The sequence below is a fragment of the Schistocerca americana genome, chromosome 2 (assembly GCF_021461395.2).
Source record: "Schistocerca americana isolate TAMUIC-IGC-003095 chromosome 2, iqSchAmer2.1, whole genome shotgun sequence".
Classification (NCBI taxonomy): domain Eukaryota; kingdom Metazoa; phylum Arthropoda; class Insecta; order Orthoptera; family Acrididae; genus Schistocerca; species Schistocerca americana.
Genome location: NC_060120.1, coordinates 309,425,935 through 309,439,028, shown reverse-complemented (window position 1 = coordinate 309,439,028; position 13,094 = coordinate 309,425,935). Strand labels below are relative to the sequence as shown.

The 13,094-nt window shown below is 42.6% G+C and overlaps 1 protein-coding gene across 1 annotated transcript in view; it reads left to right on the top strand.

Moving 5' to 3' along the window:
* The first annotated feature begins 1,885 nt into the window (after nucleotides 1-1,885).
* The window catches only part of LOC124594902 (low density lipoprotein receptor adapter protein 1-like), a 197,179-nt gene continuing 185,970 nt past the window's right edge, over nucleotides 1,886-13,094 (top strand). The window contains exon 1 of the mRNA XM_047133377.1: nucleotides 1,886-2,001. Coding sequence (XP_046989333.1) covers nucleotides 1,956-2,001 — 46 coding nt within the window. The 5' untranslated portion in view covers nucleotides 1,886-1,955. The remainder of the gene's footprint in view (nucleotides 2,002-13,094) is intronic.

Sequence of the window (13,094 nt, the reverse complement as noted above, 5' to 3'; positions counted from 1 at the left end):
AGAGCGAGTGCGCTCGTACGTGTACGCAAAGACCGAGGAACAGAGTCTCACCTCAGTACTTCACTGGGAGAGCACCTCTGTCGAGAGTGAATCAAATGGTTCAAATGGCTCTGAGCACTATGGGACTTAACATCTGAGGTCATCAGTCCCCTAGAACTTAGAACTACTTAAACCTAACTAGCCTAAGGACATCACACAAATCCATGCCCCGGGCAGGATTCGAACCTGCGACCGTAGCGGTAGCGCGGTTCCAGACTGAAGCGCCTAGAACCGCTCAGCCACAACAGCCGGCTGAGAGCGAATCGAAGTGCGACTCTCTATACTGAGTCCTTGCGATTAAGCATTGTTCACTGTGTTGACCGACACACTTATTGTGCAGAGTACTAGTTAAACACCTGCGAGCGAGTATTGAGTGGCATCGCGGTGGACTGGTTATCTGACTGGTGTACCGTGCCAATAGTTAGACTAGGGGCGGATAGGAGTCCTTGACTTCATCAAGGGGTAGGGAGAGTTTGATTGGCGAAGGTCAGTCCAGATAGAAAGAGATAGTTGTGTTATTTGTCAGCAGCGAGCCGCGCAGGCACCAGTCGTTGGAGCTCACACTATTATGTGCTACAGCGTATGCGAGCCCAATCTGTCCTCCATAGCAGTACACTCCATTACATTTCTCACGTGACAGCCTTGACCATACCTAGAAAAGTTATTCAAGTTGTGTAGGCGTGGCTCTCAGCCATTCTGCCGAGTAAATAACATTCTTAAAGAAAAGGGAGAAAAGAACCTTTCCATACTTTGTAAAAATAATAGCTCTTCTATCCATAAGAGGCAATCTACTGTTCCGAAAAGGAACCGGAAATTTATTATTATTTTATAAGAAAAAATTTCACTTGATTTCTCAGAATTTTTTGTAATAAATAATATTTTTAGTTCGTTTGATGTTTTTCTTACACTAACTAGCAATACTCCCGTTCCCAAGCATTCCACTAGTTAAGTAAGAATATATAGAATATTTTTGTGTCCTTTCCCTACATCAGACGTCTCCAGAAGATATTTGTTGCTGAATGTTTTTCAAGCAGTTCTTGTTGGTACATTAGGAGCGTCTGTCTGACTTCTGTAGTAGTGTGAGGTGGAAATTGTTTCTTGCAGGAGCCAAAGGGTACTTGTTGGATCAATCCATTGCACAACTTGACAGAATAAAACCCACACTCACAACCTGTCGACCTACTTGCTGTCAACTCTTTCAGTTGTTTCTTGACGCCAGAGATGCCCGTTACTATGCCCTCCATACGGGAGTTGGTACGATGCCCAAATGATGGTACGTTTGTACGATTCTCCTGCGTGAACGATTTCTTAAAGGCGAAATTTAAAAGTTCGGCTTTCCATTTACTAACTTCCACTACCACACCACACTGATCAACAGAGTGAATGGATATAAGCGCTAGACCCGCTCAGCTATTTTGCGAAGGCCCAGAATTTTCTCGTGTTCTCGGCTAGATCTTTTGCTATGGTACGACGGTGATAGTTGTATGCCCGTGTAGATGTACCCGACGATGTGGCGCAGCGTCGAACGCCCTTCCAACAGGCGTTACCTACAAACGCGTCAGGACTGTAGCTGTGTGGGAATGCTACCCAGAAGGGCATCGCGCTGCCTTTGTTTTGGCGAGCTACGACGGTCTTGACAGCCCGCTGCAGTCCATCTAGGGTCCACCGCGCGTCCCGCTTGTTTGGCCTGCAGCTCGCGTAGCGTCCAGCTGCCGAGCCTTTGTCGGCCGGCCTCGGCGTCCCCTCCCCCCACCCTAGCGGCCGTCGGCTGGGTGCGGTGGTGGGGGCGGCGGTGACTGGCGCGGGCTCGGCCGGGCGGCCGTCAGTTTCAGGCTGGCGGTGGGACTGCGAGGACGTCACTGCACAGCACAGGACAGCACACGACGCAGCAGTCAGCGCCGACAGCCACCGCGACAATGTCCTTCCTCAAGGCCTTCTGGAAAGGGAACTCCAAGCACGAGAGTGAGTACTCGCTGGCGGGCTGCCAAACGTCCCGGGGCCTGCATCTGCGTGCGTGCCCTCCGTTCCGCACAGGCGATCACACCGAGCACTCTGCCAACTTCTGCAACTGCTCGAGCATAGCGAAGGCGGTAGTTTTAACGCCGCAGGCGACTGAGTGTTCATTTGGGAACACCAATGTGGAATCGAAAGGAAGGCGTGCTTCCGCTACCAACAGCATCTATATTACTCCAGCAGCCATTTAAGTCTATTTATGGATGTGCGAGTATTTTGGGGAAATGTTGCGCCACAGCTTCTAAGTAAATTCTAAACTTCACAAATTTCGGAGCTTATGTCAGTCATGTATTTAGTGATTTATGGCTCAGAGTCACAATGGCTCTTCATAGTTATCCAGTATGAATCAATTACGCTGACGAGACTATGGTAATGTTATGGAAACTATTTGGTGAATAAAGCCGTGTTGCAGATTCCGGCACTCGTGTCTTCCTTACTGACGCTGATAGCGTCAGATCAACGACAGTTCTAAATGTTCTCGAAGCAGAATGATGAACTTCGAGATTAATTCAATTTAATAGGAATACGCTTATTTGTTGTTTGTAATTCCATTGTAGTTGAAATGTTTTAAAAAAAGTTGCTAAGTCCAAAGGAAGTGTCGCAACTTTATGCTCATAAGCCATGTCGCTTGAAGCAAATATAGCCAGTTCGAATGCAGCTTAGGACACCTCTTTGTATGTCTAGAGAAGCTGTTACAGAGTAGTGAAGATGTCGCCAATATCAAACGGTAAATGCCACGTGACATTCGCTATAACGCTGTTTGTTTACATTTTGCGCCAAGATTGAAACTTTAATATTACTAGTGTTTCACTTATTTTCACGTGCTTTTTTATTGGTGAAAGCAATGATGAGTAATTGTTGCTGTTTCGGATGTAAATCAAAATACGTAGTAGGAAGGACAGTTATTTTTCATAGGCAGGTAGTACAAAGTCACAAGACGTTTGGAGGCAGTGGATGTTGGCGACAAATAAAATCTGTTCTTCGTATGTGAATGCTCGCTCCATAGATACCGCTGACCTATGGGTATCTGTAACGAGCTGATAAGTGATCATACCATTTTATGCTTATGAGCACGTGTCTAATCATTAGCTGCGATTTATTCGATACTTAATGATTGGTAGCCATGCCTCACCATTAACGCAATCTGCAAACATTCCAAATCTTCTTCTCCTTCTCCTCTCTCTCTCTCTCCCTCTCTCTCTCTCTCTCTTTCTCTCCCACTTGCATATGAATGTCTATATTTGTGATTAAATTTGATGTGAGTTGCTTTACGTCGACACGGAAATGTTTCTTACGGAAAATATGCCTTAGAGCCCTTACGATTAACCTCCTGTCATCATTTTACTATCGACACCGAGACCACTCTTCAAACATTTGTCAGTAAATGACGTAAAATCACTGTACGAGTCTGCAGTAATAACGTCACTAGTAAATGTAATTTTTCGTCTTATTGTTTTCATATTTTGTGTAAGCATACAATTTTACTTTTTTTCGGATTAAGCCACCACCAGTATCTAGCAGACAGCAAAGAAACAAATGTATAAGAAATGTATCCGCAGTTGTGAATACTAACAGCCATCAGCTGTATAAGGGAATGACGGCGATGGAAATGTGTGCCAGACCGGGACTCGAATCCCGACTTCCGCTTTATGCGAGCGACCGCCGTAGCCGCTTTGGCTATCCGTGTACGATTCAGGGCCACACCCAAAGTCCCAAATGTCGTGATTCCTGCGTCAAAATCTGTACTCGTACACATATTATGTAATTCCCGTACAGGAGATGGCATTTTAATTAAAAGTCGCTGCCTGTTATCGGCGGATAAATACGATATTACAGTGCCTGTGTTGCTCAGAAGAACGATGCAATGTTCCTTCCGACATGCATCCAATATCGGATTCCGAAGATGTCTTACGTCGAAACGCCTAAAGTTAAAGCTAGAGTATTGTTGTGCAGTGTGGGATACTTACCAGAGAGGACTGATGGACGACGTCGATAAAGTCCAAAGAAGGGCAGCTGTTTTTGTATTGTCGCTACATAGGGGAGAGAGCATCACGAATAGGATAAGCGACTTAGGGTGGCAACCATTAAAACAAAAGTGTTTTTCGTCGCGGTGTGTTTTTCTCGATATTTCAATGACCAACTTTCTCATCTGAATGTGAAAATACTTTATCGTCGCCAACCTACGTAGCGAGAAATGATCATCGTAATAAAGTAAGAGAAATCAGAGCCCGAACTGAAAGATTTAAGCGTTGATTTTTCCCATGCGCTGTCAGAGAGTGGAACGGTGGAGAAGTAGTCTGAAAGTAGTTCGAACAACCTCTGCCAGGCACTTAAGAGTGAATTGCAGAGTAGTCATGTAGACATAGATGTACGACTACAATAAGTAGTTTAGTTCAAAAAAATGAAAAAGCGGTCAACTAATTTAACTATTCACATAATCATTACAGTCTCGTATAATGATTTCTTGCCACGTGACGACATTACACTTTGTCGGGCTTAAAAAGAGGTTAAATTTTTTTTAAGGGTGAAAAGCAACATCATGAGAAGTAGAACAACTACTTCTCATTTACTGCTTTGTTGCGTGACAGATTCTGACGATAGCGTAAGCCGAAACCCGTAAAAAAGTACATGATTTTTAAACAATAAAAAAGCGATCAAGACGGAAAATTACATTAGTACCCCTTAAAAGCCTTCATTACAGATTTCAAAGCAACCGTTAAGTACCGAACGAGGTAGTAAATAATTTCTGTAAATACAAACAACTGTACCAGTCGCTCCAGTCAAGTGCGGCAAACAGCGGTTCAAGTGTGCATCTCTTGAATTCTGCAGGTGATGAACGTCAAACAAAAATTTGACCCATTTCTCGTTATGAGGTTTTAAAATTAGAGTTTTTCGCGAAACAACGATGTAGGGATATTCTTACATGGTCGGGCGGTCACTTGCTAGGTACTTACGGCAACTTCTATCGTTATGAAGAAATGTGTCTTTGTTTCCTAATCCTTGTCAGGTCTTATGAGCTTGCTGTCGAGAGATAGCTGGTTAGAAACTGCACTTCAAACTTCGCTGCAGCAACTTCTAAATATCTTCCAGATATTCCACACTTCAGCACTTTCGCTTTCACATGGTGAGTGCTGATTTTACATGATTGTTACATGTTTTTGTAATCAACCCTTCTAATACCGTATGTTATTGTGAGCCACAGGGACAATGTGTCTGCCACACTTTTTTTTCCATTTCTCTTCACAGTAACAAGAGCAGACAGTGGACACTAACAACAAAACAAATCGACTTCGATACCAAAAATAAGTATTGGTTCTTTAAACGAGACTAAGTGAACTTCCTCCATAAAATACCATACTTACATTAGAAATTACAGTTTAGTTTAGTAAATTTGCTCCTGAGTGTGTGGAACTAATTACAATTTGAGCTATCTAGTACAACAATAAATAATCACTTCAAAAGCTTAAATGTTCATACTTAGCCACAGGTGGCATAAAAAGGGGAAAAAAATAGAGTGACATATACGTCATAAGTACGCGAAGCCACAAATAATTTGACTCATGTTATTTCATTAGTATCCACTACAAGTCATTCACGCAATGTAACTTCGTTTGCTGCAACGTACTTGCATGTATCAACAGACTGCATTTTTAGGCATATTTTAACGGCTGCCAACATATACATGACAGAGACGTTTTGCGGAGAATTTGTGAAACAACCACGTATTGCCATTACATCTGCTGTAATTACCTCGGCAGAGTTCTGACGCAAACTGCTGTACCCACCGAAATAAACCCTGTTCGCTGTGTGAACATCCTTTACGTAAAACTATGAATACATTGGTGTAATCCTTACAAAGAATGGGACAGAAATAATAGGAACAACTTGGCCTGCACCACACTGTCTTTCATTTTTATGTTTACAATTACTGGTTTTGGATTATCCAAATTTTATGTAATTTTCACGTCTTGATAGATTTTCCATTTCGTTTTCATTGCTCCTCTATGACATTTGTTCTTATGTGAGGTTATCCATCAGCATACATACGGAACGTCTTCCAAAGCGAAACCTTGCCTGCGATACACAGGGTGTTCGGAAATTCACATTACGAACTTCTAAGATTTGTAGAGGGGAATGAGTACATAATATTAAAAATGGGAACCCATGTCCGCAAACGTACTGTTTCCGTTCTACGATGGTTTCAATTCAGATGTGTAACACTTTCACGTATGCTGAGGGAAAGAGAAAAGTCTCAGAGTTGTGAAACAGCCATGTCTGGGCAGACGAAAACCCTTATGCCACACATCTTCAGAAATTTCAGCACCAGTTTGATTTTAACTTGTTGGCAAGTATTGTGGATGGTCATGTGATTCGGCCATACTCCCTTCCACTCAAGATAACTGGTTCTGTGTACTTGATCTTTCTACAAAACGTTATTGAACTCGTTGTTGAAAGCTATGGCACTGAACGTTCGTCAGGAAACGTGGTTTCGGCGTGATGATGCACCGTATCACTTCTCAGTTTCGGTTCGGAGACATCTCAGCAGACGTTATGGTCAAAGATGGACAGGCCGAGGTGATCCAACCGCGTGGCCGCTGCAGTCGCCGAATTTAATCCCTATGAACTATTCCTTGTATGGTCAAATGCAAAGTTTAATTTACGAGACTCCTAGAGAGACAGAGGAACGTCTGCCGGTACGAGTTGTGGCCGCCGAAGTAGAAACTGAAGAGTCTCCGGGTGGGATGGAGAGTGTGTACCAGAACATGCTTCGTAGGTGAAATGTGTGTAACAACGTAGGCGGTCGCCACATCGAGCCGCTGTTGTGATGCATCAGTACTGTTCTGTACGTACAGTTGTTGGATTATTTTTTGTTTGGGAATAATGTAAACACGTAATGCTTAATTGTTAATACAGTCCGCCCTGGTAGCTGAGTGGTCAGCGTGACAGACTGTCAATCCTAAGGGCCCGGGTTCGATTCCCGGCTGGGTCGGAAATTTTCTCCGCTCAGGGACTGGGTGTTGTGTTGTCCTAATCATCATCATTTCATCCCCATCGACACGCAGGTCGCCGAAGTGGCGTCAAATCGAAAGACCTGCCACCAGGCGAACTGTCTACCCGACGGGAGGCCCTAGCCACACGACATTTCCATTTCCATTGTTAATACAAACAAATGCGCTTAAGTCATAAATGGATGTTTTGTTATCTTTCCTTTCGAATTGTTACCTAATAACTGGACTGCGTCACGCCTAATTCAGTTCCTCAAGGAAAAGTGAATGAGCTAAACATGTGAACTGAAACTGTCGTAAAATGGAAACGGTACATTTCCGGGCGTGGATTCCTATTCAAAATATTATGTACTAAGTCCCCTCTATAAGTCCTAGAAGACTGTAACGGGAATTACCGAACAGTCTGTATTAATGAATTATATATATACCATTGAAACTGTGTAATCAGTTTGAACATTTTTACCGAAAAAAACGAGAAAACTGCTCTCTGCAGATAGGTGTCTAATCTTTGTCCAGAAACATACGCAGTGAAAAGGAACAATATTTTCAAATAATTGAGAAATTTTCTTTCGGGAGAGCAGGCTCCTTCTCGACCTTGTAAGCTGATCTGTCTAGTATTTCGTTTGCCACACGAAGACATCAACGTTCGTATTCACGAGAAAACAAATGTTTGTCATTCCTGAGTAAAGTAGTGCAAGCATCGAAAATACATTCGTGTTTATAAAATATTTCAAGTTTTAGTTCAATACGTAGCTGAGTTTATTTCTTATACCAGCTATATTATCCGTCTCGTACTTCTTCCGTAAACAAAATTTCGTATGCGTAACTTTGCTTACTCCGGCGCGTCTTATATCGAGGTTACAGATAGCACCGAAGTGTTTCCTCGTTTGTGTTTCCGGGAGCCATGATTCGGATCTCTGTAGCAACATTTCACGAGACGGTTGAGGTATTCCTTCTTTAAACCACGGTTTTAATTCATTCAAATGAGCAAGGCCGGTGGCCTTGCGCCGCAACCTCGTCTCGAATTACTGGCCCAGATAAGTCTGAGTTATCGGCGTTCTTGGTTGTAAATAAAAACAAATTTTGTGCGCCCCTCCTTTCCCGGCTCCCAACCAAGGATGCACAGTACCAAAATACGAAACTAACACATATTCATTAACCCAAAAAGATTTAGGTTTTATATGCTTTTCCTAAAACAATTCTAGAAAACAGTCCTAATACCATGTAAACACGTAATGTCATGGGTGAACCAGAATACTTCCACATACATCTGAATGTGAAAGTATTGTGGTTCACGCATGATATGACGTGGTTACGTGATTCTAGGACGATGTTTTCGTCCTTAAATTATAATATAGATGGATTATTTCAGGTATGACTTCACATATGGAACGACTTTCCGATTGTCCGCCACGCCACGTACGACACCCAGCGTAGTAATTATATGTAAATGCTCTAAAATGTCTTTGTGACGTAACTGGACAATCGCACAACGAATAAAGGATATATCTGCACAGCCTAATACGGACCGTGGTTTTTTTTTCACTAAATACTTTTTCGATTACTGTCCAGCGACTGAAATCAGCCGTGAATGTAATACAATGGATGAATTTTGAGAAAGTTTAATTTATCCAGAAGAAAAGTTGCTTACGAAATCTCGTCCGTCGAATATTGTGTGGCTGTCTGGTACCGTTACTGTGCAGTATTTACCGGAGGAGATGGAGATTCGGGGAACACTTGCGTGAATTATCAACTATTTGTTTACCCAGCGTTTAACGTACCTCTAAGCTGGTCGTAGGCTGTGTTCCAAAAATGAACAGCATAGAGACAGAAATGATGACACTTTCTGCATGACCTGAGCATCATTTTGCAGGACAATGCTCAAGCACGTACAGTGCAAGCTGTTACTGATTAGTTTGATTGATGGGGCTGCTAAGTGCTATACCACCTACTGCACTCACATGACTTAAACCCTCAAGAGTTCAACTCGGTTTCTAAATCGAATGAAACACTTCACGGCATTCGCTTCAGAACTGCTACAAATTCTTCGGGCAATAGACCGCGCCGCTTGAACTGTGAACACAACTGGCACTGCTAAGAGTATCCTACGATTTCCATATCACTGGCAACGGGTTATACACAATGCTGGTGACTACTGTGAAGGTCAGTAAAACTCTGAAACACGAATCTATTTTTCACGAGCTGTAAATAAATAGTTGCCACTATTAAAGATCCAACTCTCGTAAGATAGAGAAATAAGGTTCATACGGAGGCATACTGATAGTCGCTTTTCACTCGTTCTATTTGATAGTCGAACAGAAAAGAAATGACTAGTAATGGTAGAGGGTACACTCCGTCGGAGTGTGTATGTAGATGTAGATCGTTTTGCTGAACAATGGTCGGCGCATTTGGCGCAAATTCTGACTGATTTGTTCGATCGACTACGCTGGGAAGAGCTTTTCCACCCACTACACTCCCCGGACTTCAGCCCTTGTTACTTCAACCTTATTTCTAAATTGAAGGAAGCACTTCGTGGCATTCACTTCATAACTGTAACAGAGATTCGTCAGGCAATAGAACACTCCAGTCGAGCTATCAACACATCGTTGGCAACGGGTAATACACAGTAAAACTTTGAAACATGTACCTATTTTTAATAAGTTGAAAATAAATAGTTGCCACGAATTAAGTTCCAACCTTCGTAGCTGTACAACTATCATTCATTGTTTGTATTACACAGGGAGATTTCGTTATGATGTTACAAAATTTCGGGGGTTATGGAGAAGCGCAAATGTATCAACTTCAGGTAAGGAGCCGGGTTGGAACTTATAAACGAAAATCGTTCAGATACCTCTGACCGTGGAAGCATGTGCCAGTATTATTGTTGGTAAGATTGTAGGGTAGGCAATTGTCAGAGGTGGTACTAAGGACCAAAACAAGAAAAAAAGTCCAGTAAACATGGGCTCTAAAATGCATACCTTACGAGTTATGGCCACTTGTTCATCTTCTATACTAAGAAACACATCTCTTCTAGTGCAAGCTCTTTTGTTTCATATTTTTGGAGGAGATGGTATGGACCAAAACGAGAAAAAAGCCCAGTAAATATGGACACTAAAATGCATATCTTAAGCGCTATGGGCACTTGTTCAGTAGAAGAGATGTGTTTCACATTAGGGAAGAAGAACAAATGCTCATAACTCTTAACGTATGCATTTTAGAGCCCAGATTTATTGGGTTTCTATCTTCTTTTGGTCGCTAGTAGCACCCCTGAAACGTGCCCACCGTACAGTCTTACCAACAGCAGTACTGGTGCATGTATTCCACTGTCAGAGGTATCAGAACGACTTCCGCTTATAACTTTCGACTCGGTCTCTTACCTCAAATTGCTACACTTACCCTTCTCCATCTGACAGTTTGTAACCCCATCACGGAATCACCGTGTATACGGTATCTGATGCCTCTGACACGATTATATAAAAAGACACATATCGTGCTATGACCTTAACGATGAATGTAGAGAAATTCGTACCGTCACGTACGCGTACGAATTGTCGCACTCCACACGCACTATCCACGACTGAAACAGAAAGGGCGGAAATGATATTAGCACATTAGAAACCCTTCGCCGCACACCGTACGATCGGTAGTGGGGTCGTGAGTTTTGTTTTCTTGTTTCCCGGAGCCTAATTGGACCTGACGCCTAAGGACAATGAGCCGAATAGCTGCAATAAACAAGTGGAGGCAGCGTTTGTCATTTCATGACTAGCTACAGTTCCTTGCGTTTTTGTGAGAACGAAGATTATCCGCCTGTTCTTGATACAGTGGTGTACGGAGAGTCTGAGGTTCTGACCTGCGACTGGCGCCCACGCCGTACTTGAACTTTCCCCCGCCCTGACGTGTATTCTGAATGTTGAGCTTCCACTGCGCCGCGAATCCGTTCCGCGTGCGCGTAGGTAGCACCTGAATTCGGCTGTGCGCCGATAGTTGTTCGGTCCATTATGAGTCTTCTGAAGTGATGATAATAGTAGATGAGAGGCGACGATTTCCGGATACGTTCATCTTCAGAAAAATAAGGAAACCATTTCATTCCCTTGTTACTCATTAATTAATTACACACATTTTTAATTCTGTGGAGCGTGTTTAAAAACGTTCCATGCCCTTACTGGAGGTGAGATTGGTCAAAAAAAAAAACTATGAACACATATCCGGAAACAAATAAGTTTGTGCGACATGGGTCATTGAGCCCAGTGATTGAGATATTTCTGTTGACAGTACAGGAGGTGAGACCTTCTGAAACCCTCTCAAACTCGTGCGAACGGGTTTGTGATGGTGGTACGGAGTGACGCTTGTGCGGTGATGGAATGTGTTGACTTTTCTGCGGAGTCCAAGACACTTCAGGTAGTTTCTTCCTTTCACATTCGTTAACTTCACCAGGTCACAACCAAACTGTCACATTCCAACCACATTTAGACTTCAAATGAAGATCGGCAAACCAGTACGAGACTCGTAAACGCAAAATAAGTTATCCAAAAAAATTATTGAATGTCACACACAATATTTAGCCTTTACACCACTTTTGATCATTCTGTGGTCTTCCACTCTCTTAGAAAAACACAAGTTTTATGGCATTGGTGGCCATACGCATAGTTTGTTTGATCATACTTAAGAAACAGAATGCGAAAGGTTCTGCTGAATATTTCAGACCATCTCGAAAGATTAGAAAATTTTAGTGAATGGGAGAAATCAAATAAGGAGTCCCACAGATTTCAATTTTGGATCCACTCCTGTTCCTTATATCTGTGAATGACCTTCCACTACACACTCAACAAGGAAAATTGATACATTTGGCAGAGGATACTAATGTTATATTAAATCCCAGTAGACAGGAATCAACGAAAGAGATGGTAAATGATATTTTCCACAGAATTATAAAGTGGTTCTCAGAATGTGGGCTCTGCCTAGTTTTAAAAAAAGGCACTATATTCAGTTCTGTACAACAGAGTCTTATCAGCAACTGAGGTAGCACATGGGAAGAAGTAAGTAAATAAGGTAGAATGTTCCAAATTTTTGGACACACACATAGATGAAAACTTGAATTGGAAAACGCATATAACTGTTCAACAATTAGGTTCAGTTACTTTTGCTCTTAGTATAATTGCTAATCTTGGAAACAATGCATCAACCTCCTGACATATTTGGACATTTCTACTCCATAATTTCTTATGGAATAATTTTCTGGGTAGTTCATAACTTAGAAAGAATTTAATGATTGCACAAAAACGAGCAGTAAGAATAATACGTGGTGTTCACCCACGGACATCATGTAGGTACATCTCCAAGAAGCTAGACATTTTAACTGTGCCATCATAACACATACATTCACTAATGAAATTCATCATAAATAATCCATCGCAATTTGAGATGAATAGAGATATTCATGCCTGCAACACTAGAGGGAAAAATTACCTTTATTACCCATTATTAAGGCTATCAGTGCCTCAGAAAGGATTTCAATATGTACCAACAAAAATCTCCGATAATTTCTCAATAACACAAAATGTCTGACAGGTAACGAAACAAGTTTTAAATGTAACTTAAAATCATTTCTCCTACACGATTTTCAAATACGAGGTTTTGCTCCTCGTCCAAGGAATCTGTTCTCTGTCGATTCCTTTTCCATCTCGCTGATTAGCCTTGCGTCGTCCAGATAATACGGAATAGTTCAGTAAGAGTCCAGAACGGGACAGTTAATGTACGTCTGACAGACATGTTGGCGTAATGCCTGTGTTGGGAAGTTTGATGTACGAGCGTTGCCGGCTCCGGGTGAGTCAGCCGGGTTGCCTACACAAAGGCGAGAACAGCTGCGGGAAGGAGCGCGAGGTCGGGCCGCCAAGTTTGCAGGCGTGGGCGGTTCTGCAGCCACCAGGCAACCTGCTCGCTGTGCGCGCCCATCTGGGCAATTGCTAGGCAGCGGCTGACAAGGGAAGCTCACACCCAACGGTTGACAGCACGACTGTGGTACGTACATTTGAGTAC